Source organism: Planococcus citri, chromosome 2 (assembly GCF_950023065.1).
Source record: "Planococcus citri chromosome 2, ihPlaCitr1.1, whole genome shotgun sequence".
Classification (NCBI taxonomy): Eukaryota; Metazoa; Arthropoda; class Insecta; order Hemiptera; family Pseudococcidae; genus Planococcus; species Planococcus citri.
The window spans coordinates 62,416,968-62,434,806 of NC_088678.1; the positions used below are offsets into that span (position 1 = coordinate 62,416,968).

General features: G+C 37.6%; 2 protein-coding genes across 3 annotated transcripts in view; both read left to right on the forward strand.

Moving 5' to 3' along the window:
* SamDC (S-adenosylmethionine decarboxylase) overlaps window positions 1-17,839 on the forward strand; it is a 41,537-nt gene that overhangs the window by 12,140 nt on the left and 11,558 nt on the right. For both annotated transcript variants that reach the window (XM_065352056.1, XM_065352057.1), the window contains exon 3: window positions 15,471-15,597. In XM_065352056.1, the coding sequence (XP_065208128.1) occupies window positions 15,471-15,597 (127 nt within the window). The remainder of the gene's footprint in view (window positions 1-15,470; window positions 15,598-17,839) is intronic.
* On the forward strand, window positions 7,034-14,187 carry LOC135836954 (uncharacterized). The gene is made up of 2 exons (XM_065352045.1): window positions 7,034-12,268; window positions 12,642-14,187. The coding sequence occupies exons 1-2, from the start codon at window positions 8,135-8,137 to the stop codon at window positions 12,681-12,683; spliced, it is 4,176 nt and encodes a 1,391-aa protein (XP_065208117.1). The 5' UTR covers window positions 7,034-8,134; the 3' UTR covers window positions 12,684-14,187.

The window sequence follows — 17,839 nt, forward strand, 5'->3', positions numbered from 1 at the left end:
TCGATTCCATTGATAACACCATTATCGACAACGACCACGTTGCTCCAGATTCGAAAGCTGGCATTATCGATTTGAACACGATAGATCCTACATGTGTAGTTTCTACCTTAATCAATACACGTAATTATGCGCTACAGCTGGACTCTGGGGCACTTCCTAACGTTATATCAAAAGAAGTGTTGAAAGATATTATATACAATGCACCTGGATGGTGGAGGTTTTTACATATGAAAAGACCTGTGCTGTTGAAAATGGCAGACAACAACATTGTAAAGACACATCAAAATATGGTGGAAATAAAAATGTTTTTCGGCACCGAGAAGATAAAAGTGCCATTCTATCTAATAGAATCACCAGGAAGAACATTTATTATGGGTCGAGCCACAATGGATGATCTACGTGTTGTATTGGACATACATGAGAAGTTCGCAGAGTGCAAGCCTATGCACTGTCGTAAGTTTAAGATAAATTTCATGTCACGTGACCAGTTCCAGGATGCCCTGTCAGTTTTCTCCGTGCGAGAATATTATACGGCGTTTATTCATGAAATGGTTCATAACATGAAAAAACATACGAAGTACGCGAAACTCGATTTTGTATCAATCAACGAACAAGAACAAGCGAAGAAGCTATATTTAGAAAACCTAAAAAGCGATCTTGAAGCAGCAGTGTCATCTGGCTCTGTCACTCAAGAAGAAGCTACCCAAGGTCTTCAAGAACTGGAAGAATTCGGAGATATTTTCAGTTTAGATCCTGGAAGATATCGAGGCCAAAGGGTAAAATTCAGGTTCAAACCGGGTGATGAACACCTGAAACCGTGGCGAGGGGAAAAATTCCGTCCCTCAAAGAAAATTGAACCAGCTCTTCGTACGGTAATTCGCAAGATGTTGGCAAAGGGTATCATACGTCCGTCTCATTCCTCATATATCAATACAGTAGTACCAGTCATCAAAAAGAATGGAGACATTCGTCTCTGTCTTGACGCTGACGAACTAAACAAGTTTTTAATGAGTGTACTAACCGAACCAAATCCTATTAAGGAGGTCATCTTCGATAACGCTGGCGATAAATTTTTTTGTACCCTGGATTTTACTGCAGGATTTTGGCAACTGGTGCTTGAAGAAGCTTCCTGCAAGTTCACAGCGTTCCAGATCTGCGGCCAAGTGTACGAATTTACCAGATTGCCATATGGCTTAAAAATATCGTCTGGTGAATTCGTACATATGATCAACCAGGTGATCGAGAATGAAGAAGGTATATCAAAGTTTGTCGACGACATAAAAGTGTCGGGAACAACTTTCCGAGAAACCCTCAACAGATTGAAAAAAGTTTTTACAAAGATCAGAGAAAACGGTTTGAAGTTAAATCCAACCAAAACCCAATTCTTCAGAGAAAAAACAGACCATTTGGGCTTTGTTATTTCAAAAGAGGGAATTGGTAAACAGGTTGATAAAATGAAGAAACTTAATGACTTCGAAAAGAAACATACCAAAAAGGGCGTGTTTAAAATCAGTAAGAAAAACGATGCACTCGCACTCGTTGGACATACTGGTTTATATTCAGACTTCATTCCAAGATACTCTCAGATCGTTAACCCTATCTATCTTCTAACCAAAGATTCAGATCCAGTTGAATGGAAGGAGGAGCAAGCAGCCGCTTTCGAATTGCTAAAAGCCGAATATAAAAAGGATTTCAAGTTACAACAACCGCCACGTGACGGTGATTTGTACCTAGACACGGATATCACAGCAGATGCTATGAATGGTGTGTTATTTTACATGGATAACAACGAAAAAAAGATAATAATGTTCGTGTCAGCTGCATTCAAAGAGCACCAGAAGAAATTCACTATGTTCGACAAGGAAATTATGTGTCTTGTGAAGAGCGTCCTAAAGTTACAACGATGGGTATATGGAAGGCAAATCCATGTGAGAACCAATCTATACCCGATCGTACAAAAATTTAAAGACCTCGCACAGACACATCGTAAAGCAGCAGGCTGGATAACCACCTTAAATTGCTTTGATCTGAAATATGACATGAGCTTTTCGAACAAAACATTATACACTGTAGCTGCTCCCGAGCTAGTCGTCAGACATTTCAAGACAGAAGTGCTTCCGTTTGTAGTAAACTTTCTAGAAGAAAATATTTCACAACTCATGTACAAATTGCGCAACTTGGCACATGCACAAGCTGTCGATTTAAAATGTGAGATAATAAGAGACATTCTAGAAGAAAAAGTTCCGGCGAATAACAAAAAGCAACTTGATATCCAAAACAAGAAGAAGTTGAAATACATCCTCAAGAAAAACGAGTGTGATAAGACAATACTATATCGCATCTTGGATGATGGGGCACATGTCCCATACCTCCCTGATGATCTTTTCTATGATACAGTAACTTATTTACACAACGAGTACGGGCATGTTGGTGCGGCGAAACTAGACATGATATTTAAGCGAATCTACTATCATCCTGGATCCCTAGGTTATATTCGTGAAATTTGCGGCACATGTGTGGTCTGCAAAGTAAATAAGAACTACGTCCAACATAAACAACTCGAATACGCTCAAATCGAATCGTACGCAGTGGGCGAAGTTTTGTCAGCCGACTTATATGGACCCTTACCAGCGTACAAAAACGATCCGAAGTACATATTAGTCGTAAAGGATGTATTCACTAACAAAACATGGTTACGATCATTGACTTGTATAAAGAAGAAACTAGTTTGCCTTCAAATGAAGGATATCCTAGCCGACATAAAAAAATACAATGTCAATATCAAGAAAGTCATCACGGACAACGGATCTCAATTTATTTCTGATTCGTGGTACAATCTAATTGAGTCACACAATATAAGGGCAGCGCACACATGTGCGTACAACCCTCAATCGTCCTCGGTTGAACGTACCATGAGGTGTATTGGAGACAAATTAAGAGTCAAGTTAAATAAATTTCATGATCCATTCAGACCGCACACTGGATGGTACAACTTGGTGAAAGAGATCCAAAATGAGTTAAACAACACCCCCACTACATTCGGTTTTAAACCTAATGAAGCCTGGGGCATCCAGGACACAATTAGCTCGAAACTTCCACACACTCCTCAAATATTTAACTTTTCAAATGAATTGATTAAATTAAGAGAGAAAGTGGAAAAGAGCGTAGCTCCGTCAATCACCTATCACGAGTGTATGAAACGTAAACTAGACCCGGAAAAAGATCTAGTAATCGATGAGGGGTACGCACGTGTTACGGCAGACGGCGCATGTTCCAAAAATGGCGATGCAAATGCAATCGCCGGATTTGGAATATGTTTTGCTCCTGATTCTCTACTAAATGTATCCCAAAGAATAGTTGAGGGCAACGGTTTCAGTCTATCTAACAACTTGGCCGAGCTACTAGCCATACGCGCTGCAATGAGAGTACTAATCAACAATGGTATCAAGAAAGCAAGAATATTATCTGATTCGAACTATGCAATCAAAGCACTTAACAACACGGTTTCGAGTTGGAAAACGAACAACTGGAAAAACTCCAGGAACAAACCGGTTCACCATGCTTCGTTATTCCAAAACATCCTAGAACTCAAAAAACAATTCGAATCGATTGAATTTGTACATGTTTATGCCAGACGGCATGAATACACAAATATCATCGCAGACTCTCTTGCGAAAAAAGCGGTCTACACCATTGAGCAGACAAAGTTAAAAATTGATACTCTCAACCAACGTCAAATCATAGAAGCATACATTCGCGAAAGACGACACTTGAAGAAAATTGAAGAGGAGTACCTTTTCAATAAGTCACATCTAGATCCGACAATACTGGTTCCTGGTGATTTAGTCTTAATGACTAATCATAAACTCTCTAGCTCTGAGAAAAAGACTGCGAAGAAACTTTACGAAAAACGTACTGGTCCATTTAAAGTGGTACTTAAAAAAGGTAACAACTGCTATCTTTTAAAACCCACTGACCAAGAAGATGGACCTACCCGTATAGCGAATATTCGACAGCTCACGTTATTTATCACAAAAAAGGGGCTCGAGAAAATGACTTCCGATGCGTGCCTAAAGTCCAGCTTGGATCCCAGGACGATCGAAGAACAAATCAGGGATTTTCTGCACAAATATGAGGAAGAAGGAGAGGATTTGAGTGAAGGAGAGGAAGAGGTCACTGACCCACCTTTAAGACGACCTACTGGCGATATCGAAGACGTAGATATGAGGAATGCTTCCGAAACGCTTTTTAGAAACTTGGTAAATAAAGCTAGGGATAAACGTGCAATTGCACGTGAGAAACAAAAAGAAAGCGAAAAGAGGACGATAATGGATCCAAGAGTTCCAGATGGAAAAACCATTACAAACCCTACTCCATCCACATCATCTGGGGCAGATGCTGCGGACGTACAAGATTCTCTAAATCGTGAAAATCAACAAAAGAAAAAAAGGGACAACCCACCTACTCCTCCCACAGACCCCACATCTGACTCTGAAGTGCCAGTAAAGAGAACCAGAGGCAGACCGAAGAAAAAGAAGAAACCTACTTCCGAAATCGAACCTACCTCGGATTCTCAAGATGCTGGTAATAATAAAAACGTGATTCAAAGCAACACTGACGATTCAACAAGTACACAAGTGTCGAACGTTGATAATCAAGTTGCTACCACCGACGATGTAAGCACTTCCCCAGATCCAAATTTGCAAAATAAAGATGATACCACCTCGGTTACACCCGATAGTACTCAGCCAAAAATCAAGAAATCACGCATAGGTGCAAAATTTGGTAATAAAGACGAGGAGGAGAAGAAAGTTCCTACAAAACGTTCAGTTCGCATAGCAGAACGCATCAAACGTGTAGGAGAGCTGTTACCTAAACCCAAGCCCAAAAAGGTAAAAATGGTTTGCGCGATCGACTACGAAAGGAAACCCATAGAAAAACCCTATGACTATTTCTTCGAAATTGAACCAGATGACCGCCCGGACCCACCTGAAGAGCTAACAATAGAAGATGGGTTCGTATCTGTTTGCAATCACCGCAAACGAAGTCACGAAACCATCGAAGAAGATTGGGATGGATCATTTCAAAATGATTATTCAGAAATAAATTTGAATGAAAACAATATCAAATCCATACTAAATCAAATTAAAACCTACTTACATACTCATAATATTACGTAGACACTTGTCACGTAACATTGTATTGCATTCATCAATTTTTCAAACTCGTAAATAAAAATTCAATTGCGTTTTTATTTAAAAAGAAAAATTTGATTTCGTTACCTACCAAACTACCTATCTAATCTACGTGACGTCACGCTGAACGAAAGTATATCTGACGTCACAAGCTACTTTTCGTTATCACGCGCACTTGTTGTTGTTTTACCGGCGTATCGTTGATTCATCTGAAGAATTCTACTTTTCATTTTTAAAAAACTTTTCGATCACTGTACATCCAAAATTAAAACATCTCAACGTCGTAAAAACAGAATTTAGGAGCAGAATTGGTAAGCACTTTACTTATAAAGTTCTCAGAATCGAAATTTCATGTCACATTTGTAACATGAAAAATTCTATTTCTTTCAGAGTGATTACATCTGTCATCACTCAAAATCATGCGTCCAGATACACCTTCTCATTACGTACACTGTGTATACATAATGCTACACGACAGTATCCTAGAAACGAACGGTAAAGTAAGAAGAAAAGTAACAATCATCGCATCCCAGCGGCAAACTTTCCTCATGAGAATCACTCAGCTTCGAAAATTACGACGTGCGCTAGAATTACCGATAATCGAAATAGAGGATGGATACTTCAGAATCAAAGTTTCTTTCACCACAGAATTCATCGCAAACAATAATCATCGAATGCGGGAGATGAAAGTTACGCTAAATGAAAAAGCTCATCAGATTATTTTACGAAGGAATAATTTCAGGTATATAATGAGAAAGTTGAAAATAAATACTGATGAAAATTCATGAATCTTACGTTACCTCCCTAGAATTATATAATCAATCGTTAGCAGTTGTGACGATGATATTATATTAATTACAATCTTCGTTCCTAAATAAAAGTCTGAAACTTATAAATACTTAGATCAGACTGAATTTTGTTATATTTCAATTACTTATCATTAATGTTTTTTCGTTCCTGTGATTTTGTTTTGTTTTTATCAGTTATAAGTTGATGTTTTTCGTTATTTTGTTCCAAATAAAAAGACAATATTCTTGTTTCATTTGAAACAACACGTATTTCTTTTCGATAACATTTTAGCTTAAAAATATTCAACAGAGTAAAATTCAACGGTCAACGTCAGGAAGAAACTTAAGAATAATGGTAAATATCGATGACTAGAAGATAAAGCAACGATGAATGAACAGGAGTAGTTATGTTCATCTACGATCACATGTGAGTGAAATACACGGGATAAAAATGCACGTGAATGGTAACCATAGCAACGGTACTTGGATGCTGCGAAGTAACAGCCGTTCAAAGATGAAACTACAAGTTCGGTAAAGTAGATAAAATAGTCCGGTTTAAATTACTAAGGTAAAGATCACCATTTCATACATCTAAAATCCATTTCAAATGGACATTTTACTAAATTTCGTCGATCAAAATATAATATTACGTCTCAATTGAAACGCAATATATTATCAATCATATAGCTATCACCTTACAGCAATTTAGTAATAGTTTCAATTGAAACTCAAATTATTTTGAAGCAGTTATTTCATCGTACCGTTTATTGTCGCATATTTCATTCATTACAGACGATTATATTTTTTCGAATTAATGATAAATACTCGATCTAGCTCATTTAATATCTGCTTTAGAGGTGAGACATTCCATCGTGAAAATATGTTTCAATTGAAACACATCAAATCGATAGGGGCACGTTTTATCCTACTGGAGATTACAGCTAGCTACGTTCGAGTGATTAATTCGAACAAATATCTTGATAATCGTACCTGAAATGAACTAAAATAATCGAGACTTACACAGATGATTTATTAATTTTTTATATGTTATCAAAATTGTTTGTATTATTTCCCAAAGTATATTTTCTGATCAGCTATCGGACAACAAATTGCGAATATTTTACATATGTAAATATTCTCGAAATCTAATCAAAATTTTCTCACCGGATTCGTAAAACAATGATCGAATCTACGTATCTACATTTCCAGGAAAATACACGAAGCAAGGAATCAAATGAAATACCACCAGGGCTTCCCAAAATACTTTTCTGCTATCACAATTAGATCTCATTTGAATATCTAATTAGCAAAATTTCTCGAAAATGGTTTACGAACATGCAAAAGGCAAAGTATCGATCTAAAACTGCGAAATAAATTTTTACGACTTTAAATGACCCAAAAACATCGAAGATTCGGACAAATCGATCAAATATTACGAATCATTGAACCACCGAACAATCTTCTTATCAACAAATACTCGGCTGCCTTTTTATCCAACATAGCAGCCAATCACAACAGAGCTGCGAAAGCAACAAGCCTTTTCTCACAAGAACTCAGGCTCATTCGTTTTATTTCTCTCAGCCTGTACTTATGCTTACTAATTTGTGCTCGCATAATTTAGCCATTAACTATTTCGTTTATTACGATTGAAATCTTTATTTCGATGCGCGTTATGTTGTTATAATTTTTTCTATTTAATTCGTGATACGTTTTGAAATAATTTTCCTTTTCGCCGGTTACACATATAAGTGCGAATTAATTTCACATTTACGTCGCCATCTTTATATGAAAGCCTATTAGGCTCAGTATTCCGTAGATCAACTAGTATATTGGATTTTTCTGGTAAATAATAAATTTTTAATAACATGTATTCCTTCTATTTCAAAATTTCATTTTTATATGTGATATTTTCCTATTATATAATTTTTTTTCAAGTATTGAGGATTTGTATTCAACTCACCTGAGTTGAAACTCAAATCTCTCATCTCTCACGATAATTAGTCAAAATTTTGATTTTACTGTGTATCCTACATTTCACATTTTTGTACCTACTCCTAAACTAATCTCCTGTGTACTTATACAATTCGATTATATTTCCTTTTAAAGTTGTACATTGAATTTTATAACGCAAAATTGTAAACTTTATCGAAAATGTTTTCATTTGTTCGACTACCCTTTAGGTATTCCTACTCAGATCAATTTTACGCGAAAATGGCGAACATCCTCTTACCACCACCGATCAGAGTTCCAGAACCAGAGCTCGTATTTACATACATGGATGCGATATGTGAGAAATGTCATGCGTCAATGTTATACATAACACCGGAACCGTTACCAGAAGCGAATTTCGACACGGGTATAGTCAACGGAAACAAACCCATGATTATTGGATCGTGCGGACACGTATATCACGCTGCTTGCCTCTTGGACCGCTTCTGTGAAACTCGAAAATTCGACGACGAGAATGAAATATGGGGAAGATGTTCACTACCATCCTGCACGACTCCCTTTTTACTCGAAAACATTCGAACACTCGAACTATCGACAATCGTCAGGCGATTCGAGGAACCCGCGAATATGAGAGTAAGTAGGTTGGAGATGAATCAGCAACTGCAGACAGCGTTACGTACTACCGAAATCACCAAGAATCGAATCGAAACTCTTCATCAACAATTAATTCAGACGGAAGCAAACTGTAAGTGTAAAGTTGAAACAATGGATCAACAATTAAAGTGGTACAGGGAGCAATTTAGGATCACGAACGAGGAGTTACGGAGATACCGGCAATCTGGCAGAACTCCAGCCGACCTGTTAAGACTGGAAAACATCGATGTCGACACAACTGTATCGACTTCAATGGCCCAATCCGCAGCTACGTACTCATCATCGATTAATTCAGTGATTACAAATGTAACCACTACTCCATCGGTACAAACTCCTTCATTCGTCAACTTCTCATTCACAAACATTCCGACCACCAACACTGCATCATCATCGACTCCGATCTGTTCGACGTTATCAGTCAACCGACCACCTGGTTTACGAGCATTAACCGTAGCACCACCGGCAAACCATTCGACGCAATTCCAACCGCAATCGACCGCCGAAATGAATCGATTCTGGAATCCGCAAGCTCCATCCGATCGTTTAAGATCATACTTTCGATCATCAAATGGTAATACGAAATTTCTATTTAACGCAAAACAACAAGTACGCAATCGCACACCGACACCACCAGCTCCGACACCAAACGAACCGAAGGTAGACGCAAGTGTAGCTGCGACAACTGTCGCAACTACCAACGTAACACCTTCAGTTTCGACAAATAAAACCACATCAACGACTAAAACGACATCGATCGCTACGTCAAAAACTGCGACTAAAACGACGATGTCGTCTACATCATCTCCGTCCACGTCAAAGAAGACTGTTGCGACATATAGTAAATCATCGGCGGCGAAATCGACTTCCACCACTACAACGTCGGTACACTCATCTCCGAAGATGTCACCTGCAACGGTAAAGAAACAAAATCTGAAAAGTACCAACGATACTAAGTTCGATAAACCTAAAGCGTCAAGTTCGCCAAAACCCGATCGATCGAGGTCTACAGTAAGTAACGAAAAATCAAAAGCATCGTCGTCCACGAAATCGAACTCGAATACATATGCTACAGCTACTAAAAACAGCGGTGATTTCAAACCAAAAAGCTCCAACAGCCGTAGTATAAATGAACACCGTACGCACTCAAGCCGCAACGAAAACTCGAAAGGCGATTACCGTTCCAGTTCTTCAAACCGCAACCGTTCCAGAGAAAAGACCTCAGCGGAATACCTTGAAGAAATCGATAGAATTTTCCAAAATCGTAAATCGAACTCACACGATCGCAGAGATTCATCAAAAGAAAATCGCGAATATCGAGATGACCGATCAAGAAATGAAAGACGCTCAACCGACCGCAGAAAGGCAGACGGTACATATGTGCCGAAAACCTCTTCTACGCCTAAAGAAACATACAGCAGGCAAGCAAACGATTATCGCCGCGATTCACCTTTGGACGGACAGTACCCGGAAAATCGCCACCCGGGGTATGATCAACGGCGGACTAACTATGACACGTATCAGTCAAGCTACGATAACCGTTATATTGCGAATCGATCAAGAATGACCAATGAACAATCTCGAAATTCTCAAGCGCCGTCAATTAGACAATCGACGCCTCAACGAACTTTAAACAGCACCGCGTCTTCAGGTACACCATCGCCGAATAAACAGGTCAGAGTTCGCGGTACTCACGCGAATGTTCAAAAATACCGAAATCGATATTTAATTCGTTTCGGTGCCGAATCAGTTGAATTGGCACCTTGGCATCCTAACAATTCTTACCCACTCCAATTCACAGCAATTGCTCGCGAAATTGGAGTGGAGAAATTCGCCGTAAGCATCGCAGCCCATAACATGCCAATCGTCGGAGACGGGCATGCCGTAGGTCTGACCCGATTTATTATTCGCAAAGAGACATATGCTGATGACATCGACACCGAAACATTACGATACAATATGTCGATCATTGATCTAATTACAATATTCGAGAAGTTCAAGAAAGCTCCAAAACGACTAATGGTTTCGATAGGAAACTTCGACGTATTTATGAGAATGCCAATTGACATTTTCAGAAAGCATTTTACTACTTTCCTGAACACGGTGATGTCATACGGTGCCGAAGAAATTTTATTCTTGCCTCTAATAAAATACCCAGAACAGGATGCTCATTTTTTCGATGAAATTACAGATGTAATTTCAGCCAATTGGGATGGTTTATCGAATGGTACGATGAAAGTAAAAGTAATTCCACCATTTCCGAAGAACACGCCCCAATTGGAGCGTGTAAGGGTGAGCGTGATGGGTCCCTTTTACGCCGAAGAGTACTACGAGCAACAAGCGCAATTCATCCGTGAAAACTACGTACCTGTACCCATAAATATGGCGAAGAAACACGGTCTAGTCCAACCGCCGTACGTAAATATTCCGCCGTCAACTGCCTCCCATTTTGGAATTCTACCCGTCGAAAATTCTGAAAGCTCCATCGACCAGAACCTACAAGCTAAAATAGATGCTCGGGTTGAAAGTTTGTTCTCAAATGAATCTACAACCACCGAAGCGAAGCCTGTCGAGGAGCAAAAACTGAGCTCTAGCCAACCTACACTTACTAATGAACCGATTTCGACGATCTCTACAAATGTAGAGTCCATGATAACTTCTCCGATCCAATCCGAACACGTGTCAGATGTGGAAATGGAAGAAAAAGCTTATTTCGAATCAGGTGATTTGAACATGGAAACCGAATACATAAATCCGCTAGATTTATCCGATGGCTCTCTACCTCATGATATTCACCGTGAAGGAGAGTTAGAACGAATGAAACTAATTAACGAAAACCAAAACGTAATCAATGCTGAGATTTCATCTGATACCTCTAGCAACAATGAAGAAAACCTTGAAAATTCGAGGAAACAATTTAACCACGATATGCGTAACCGGTTACATAAGTCTTATCTCGAACATTTGACCAGTACTCAACAAGATATTGAGAATACGCGTAAAATAATTACGAGAGTGACCGAATACACCGAAGCAGTTAATGCGAACTCGAACAAAGTTGCCCAAGCTATTGAGGAATTGCAAAACGCAAATTCATGTGACGCTCTCAATCTCACCTTAACCAACGCTTCGTCGAAAAATTCCTCAAGGAGTTCGTCAAAATCTCGTTCTGAACGCAACGCTGACGAAACATCTGTTTCGTCAAATCAAGACTTCAAGGCTCCCGATTCGGTTAATCCGAAAAAATCGGTTAAAAAATCGAAAAAGAGCAAAAAATCTCCAGTTCGGTCATCTCCGCGTCTATCCCATAAAAAGGAGAAACTCACGCTCGAAGAAGAAGCTCTCCAAATCGCTGCCAATCGCACCGCTCGATTACCTGGGTTTGCTGCACTGTCCGATACATCTGTCTCGGACGATCTAAACTTATTCTCAACAACGGTGGATCTAACAGCTCCAGCGACAGTTTCGTACGCATCAGCATCTACAGATGAAGAATCTTCTCTTACGGACGATAGAAATTTGTCGCTAAAAGCTATACAAGAAAGCTCAACGGTCCCAGACACTGACACAAACTCCATCTCACAACCGGAAGAGCTATCGTCGTCAGAAATTTTACAGCCGCCGATTATTCCGGCACCGACTGAAACTTTATCGCCAATAAAGGAAACCGTAACCGCAGAACAGGTATTAGAGGCAGTCAATTATATTCACAACGTGTTTAATACCTGTGCTAATCCATCTACTGCTGAAACTAACACTTCTCAATCCCAGCATGAAATTGGGGATTGGGAAAGCCAACTTGAACCAGGTGATCCTTCGTCATGGACCAATAATGAGAACGAAACATCTGTTTCGGACTCGGTTCTAATTGAACTGGGCCTAGTACCCAAAAGTCTCGAGACCTTTGACGACGACGACGACCTATAATTTCAATTGAAATTATTAAAACGCTTGCTTCGCATGTTATGTCCTTGCTTTGCATGTCAAATTTCCGTATCGTAAATGAGCAATCGCTCAATAACTCGAAAAATCGATTTTAATATTTATTTGTTCACAGGGTAAAAAGAAGAAATCCTTTTTTAAAGGCTGGTTAATGTAAAATAAACGTATATAGAAGCGGCTCGACTTGCGCCATCGCCGATACATAAAATTCGAATACACGTAACGACTACCATCACAACGCAAGCTGATGGGAAAGTAGCTGAAAATTACCATCGAAAACTCTACATCAACCATATCTTCTTACGCCTGGACAAAAATCTGTAAATATTACCAAGGGTTATTCCCAAAAAGTTGTAAATATTTTGAACTCATTTCATTGTTACGAAATGTTAAATTTTTTTTATATATAATTTTTTTTTCTCTCAACGAAATTTCTTAGAATTTTTTGTTTTTATTTTTCACGAAACATTTTCTACATCTCTATGTAAATAATCAAAACCATTTTGTTTTCATAACTATATAATTTTTTTTTCCTTTCGTGACTAGAATTAATATTCTTTATCAGTTTTTGACTACTCATATATACAATTTTTTTTTCTTTTCTATGTTTGATATTTTTGTTACGAGAAGTTTTTTACCCTTTTTACCTATTATTTTTCCTTCTCGCAAGACCATTTTTTTTTACTTTATATATTCTATACGATAATTTTCTTTCGTTTATCATAAACCAAATTGCTATCGCACTGGAAGATTCATTTTTTGATTTTTTTTTTATTTCTTATTTAGAATAATAACTTATAATTTTTACGACGACAATTTCATATTGTAATTTCAAAAATTTTATCTCGTCGTCTATTCTATTTACCTATGATCCAGTGCCCTTATTTTTTATTTTATTTTCTCTTCTATGTCTTTTTTGACGCGATTATGTCTGTGTGGATACATTTGTCTCCACACATAGCCAATTTGTGTCAAAATTTTCCTTATTTAACAAGATGACTACAGATGCTAGCCAATATCGTCGACCACTTTTTCCATTTTTGGAGACTGGACCCCTCAGTGTCTGCTGTCACTCAGTCATCTTGCACGGTCATCAGGGTGATCCGATGCCGAGGTGTCGGTTTGCTTTTGGTGATTTGTGTGGGGTGATTGATGAGAGTGGATGCTGTGGATGTTCCAGAATCCTATCTTTAATACTTACTCTCTTGTCTCAATACGTATCCTTCTCATATGAGAAAGTGCGGGGGGCAGGAGAGGTAACGTGGTCCACGTATACAGCCAGTACAATATGGCGACTCTTGTGTTCTTCCGAGCTTTCTCCCATGCGAATTATTCGTATGGATTAAAGTTCAGAGGGGCATATGAGAGGTGTCATATTGGCCTGGTTTGTATACGTGATATTATACAAATTATTGGCTAGTAAACTTGAGAGTCAGCTTTGTAAACAATACACTTGTCTTGTTTACAAAGTTGACATCGTCATTATGTATTTTAACTCCGGACTTGAAAGGCATAATCGCGTCAAATAAGATTCAATTCTAATTCTTTGGTTAATTCTAATCGGGTTAAAACGACAATTCTTCTTAAAAGATTGTCGTATTTATTCTCTTATTTTATAATAAGTTTCTATTGATTTTATAATCATAATAAACAATTTTCTACCGTTTTGTGACCAATTGTTTATCAGTTCGCGACTTATTTCATTACGATGACGTTTTCTTATTATATCTGAGTGAGCTGTTTACGGTGAAACGATACTTCTTCATAGAGAGGGATTTTAATCCATCTACCATCCGAGTAATTAGTATCACGTAGACCTCAGGTACATAACGAGATTAACTATATCAAGAACACACACGTGACACATGTTAATTATCTCAGTTTTGATTTTATTTGAATATTTTCCTTTTAGAATAACAAAACTGTCTCCATTTTGTTTTTAAATGAAATAATTTGACCCAGAACCAGGTATTTTGTTACTGCATGCAACGTTTTCAAAGTGCTTACTGCTCACCATCGATGGTAATGCCATTCAATTCCGAACTTTTGAACAAAAGCTTGGTTTTGGAAGCATTCATTATCAGTCCTACTTTTTGACATTCCATTTGAAGCTCTGAGATCATTTTAATAGCTCTTTCGGGTTTTTAGCCCCTAGGACCACATCATCAGCAAACCTCAAGTTATTTTAATTTTGCCCGCAGATTTTGATCCTCCTATTCTCCCATCTCCCATTTTAATCCTTTGATAGTTTCTTCAACAGCTGCACAAAAACTGATAAGCGATAACTGATCCCCTTGTTTTACGGCCCTTTTTGTATGCTCAAACCTATCAAATCGTTTTGGAATCCGTGCAAATGTGTAATTTACCACAAATCTGTTACATCATTCGAAGCCTATAGGTTATTATGGGTTTAAAATCAGAAAAAAAAACCTACAGCTATAGAAAATCTACTATACCTGTGAAACGAATACCATAGAAACGGCAGGCAAAATTTTCCTACTGTCAGCTATACGAGTATATGTATGATGAATACACCGGCTCGTGAAGGGCATGTGCATACACGCTAATTAAAATAACAAAAGCATTCTATATACGAGAGATGAAAATTTAATCGATACATTCATCCTTACAGTAGGTACAGCAGAGGTATGTATTCAGTATTCACTGGTACTGTATGGAGAAGGCGTAGGTAGCATGTACGAATAGCTCGACTTAAGCCAAGAAAATCAATATTGGTAAGGTCACGCTTGCGGTTACTCCATTAATACCATTTTAAGTAATTGTTGATTTAGAAAAAAAAAAGAAAAAAAAAATTGCCATCGTTTCAGAATATTTATACGTACATAAATAGCCTACCTAAGTACTAAGTCTCAAAGCTGTACTCATGTACAATAGAACGAACGCTGAAATGAAGTTTTTTTCCTTTTCTTTGTTTCTGTTATAGTGAAAGTAGCATGTTCGTGACACAAAGAAGGTTTATATTAAAAACCTGTGGCACTACAACCCCCTTGCAATGCGTTAAATTGCTATTGATTTTGGTACAGCATTACTCGGGCTTTCACGAAGTACAGGTTAGTGTTATTTTTATACAGTACCTACTTATTTTTCTTATCTATGTAGCATATTATACCTATGAAAAAACGAAATAGTTTGCTCTCTTCCCCTTTGTGCACGTTCTAGGTGTGAGAGAGTGTTACTATGGTACTTTTTTTTTTACTGTATTGGGACAGGAAATCTATGTAAAAGTTGACTAGTTTATGGAAAAAATTTCATTACAGGAATCAATGATGCATTTGTTTGGGATATTATCGTATGTACTTGGTCTGGTATCTTGAAAAGAGATCAAAACCAAGTTTTCAGCTCTCCTTATCAAATTTCCATGTCTGTTGACAGTTCAGAAAAAATGAATAAATTTGTAATTTTGCTAAAAATTTCAGATTTACTGAAAACGACCAATTTTGATGGGTTTTTAAAAGATTGGGGGGGGGGAGTAAGTTCAAAGTTAAACTTTTTTTGAAAGATTAATTTCAAAAGGCTTGCCAAATTTGAAAAATACAATATAAAATTTTAAAAAAATCTAAGAAGCACATTTTTATCAGCTTAAAAAAAATGGGCTTTGAGTAATTGATTGTCGAGAAGAGGGAGGGGGTGGGTCACGAACCCCCTCCCCCCAAGTTGGTCAAAATGTAACAAAATGTCAAATATTGTGTGACATATCGTTTTATATGTTTTCGAAAGCGCTAAATACGAATATCTACTCATTTTTAATTAGACCCCCTCAACACCCCCCTCTCCACCATTGGTCGCCAAAATTTCCTGAAAATTGAAAAAAATCGCGTGACATATGGTTTATTGGGGTTTTGGGAGTGCTAATTACGAATATGTACTTATTTTTCTGATTATACCCCTCCAGCACCCTCCATTGGTTGTCTAAATTTTCTGAAAATTGAAAAAAATTGTGTGACATATGGTTTATTAGGTTTTTGGGAGCGCTGAATACGAATATCAGCTTAGTTTTTCGATTCGACCACATCCCCCCTCCCTGACCTACCATCATAAAAACCTGCCAACATTTTTTTAGATAAATTTGTCAAAAATTATCATCGATGCCGTTTAAAAAAATTGACCCCTGTCCCCTGCTCTTCCGGTATTTTGTGTGGGAAATTAGAAAAGTTGATTTGGAAAACATTGAGAAGTTGAGAAAAATCAAAGAAGTAGAGCTTTCAAGAAACATGGACACTTTCTCTCTCAGACTTCTTGAGACGAAGGGCCTGAGGGGAGGGGGTTTACAACGGTGGTGATTCACCATAGTCTACTCGACAGACGAATCACATATTGGATTTAAAATGGTCACAATCGATTTCAGGGAAGGGAGTTTGAGGGTTGATTTTGGTACAAATCAATTTTCGATTTTTTCATCTAATCATTAGTACTTTTTTGTGACGAAATTTCAAGTCTCAATATATTAAAGTTGACAAAATGAAATTCAAAAATTTGAGTTTTTTTGGTTGGTAAATTTAATAAACATTTCATCATAGTTTTCTCCCATTCTACCTAAACGTATATAGAGAAAATTGATTACTATACCGCAGAATATGTTCCTAATAAATGCATCGATGATCTTCGTGATGAAATTTCTGTTCATACCACAATAATAACATAGATTACCTGTCTTGTGGCATGCACGAAACTAACTCATTTACGTAAACCCGGCTTGATACAATGTGTATTTTGGCAATGGCGGGTATACTGTGGAGTTAACTCGTATCTGGTATTTGAAATTTGAAATTTAATTTTACCTACTTAATTACCTATTGATTGTATTGATTCGTCTTTCGTCGGCACTAGGCCATATACTACGACGGTCCGAGTTACTTTCAAGATACTATAGAGCGTGTATTTGGGAAATAAGAAAGAAAAATTGCAAGTTCAACGCGTTAAAAACACTGAGTATTAAGATATATACCTATTTCTTTTTTTTACCATTTTTTTCATGTTGTAATGTTAGCTTTTAAAATTCGCTTCCATGTGTAAAAGTCTCGAAGGTGAAATAAATTGAGGGGTATAACATTGGGACTGGTTATTTCGCCGATGAAATTTTGTTGTTTTTTTCACCTTTTTTTTTGGTGCTGATCGATACCATCATTGTACAATTAGAACCAGTTTTTTTTTTGTTCTATTGGTCATGTTTGGTGCGTGAACCGTAAAGTGGAAATAACCAGATTGAAATTATAGCCCTCAATATTATAATGAAGACTTTTACTAGTTAAGAAATTTCTCGGTATTGTGTATTGCGAGAGGGAGAAGATGCGC

What these genes read in the sequence shown, in the direction of transcription:
- LOC135836954 (XM_065352045.1), top strand. Translation starts at nt 8,135, where the DNA reads ATGTTTTCATTTGTTCGACTACCCTTTAGGTATTCCTACTCAGATCAA. An exon ending in AAACCGTAACCGCAGAACAG is followed by an intron (nt 12,269 to 12,641) that starts GTATTAGAGGCA and finishes ATTTGTTCACAG; the next exon opens with GGTAAAAAGAAGAAATCCTT.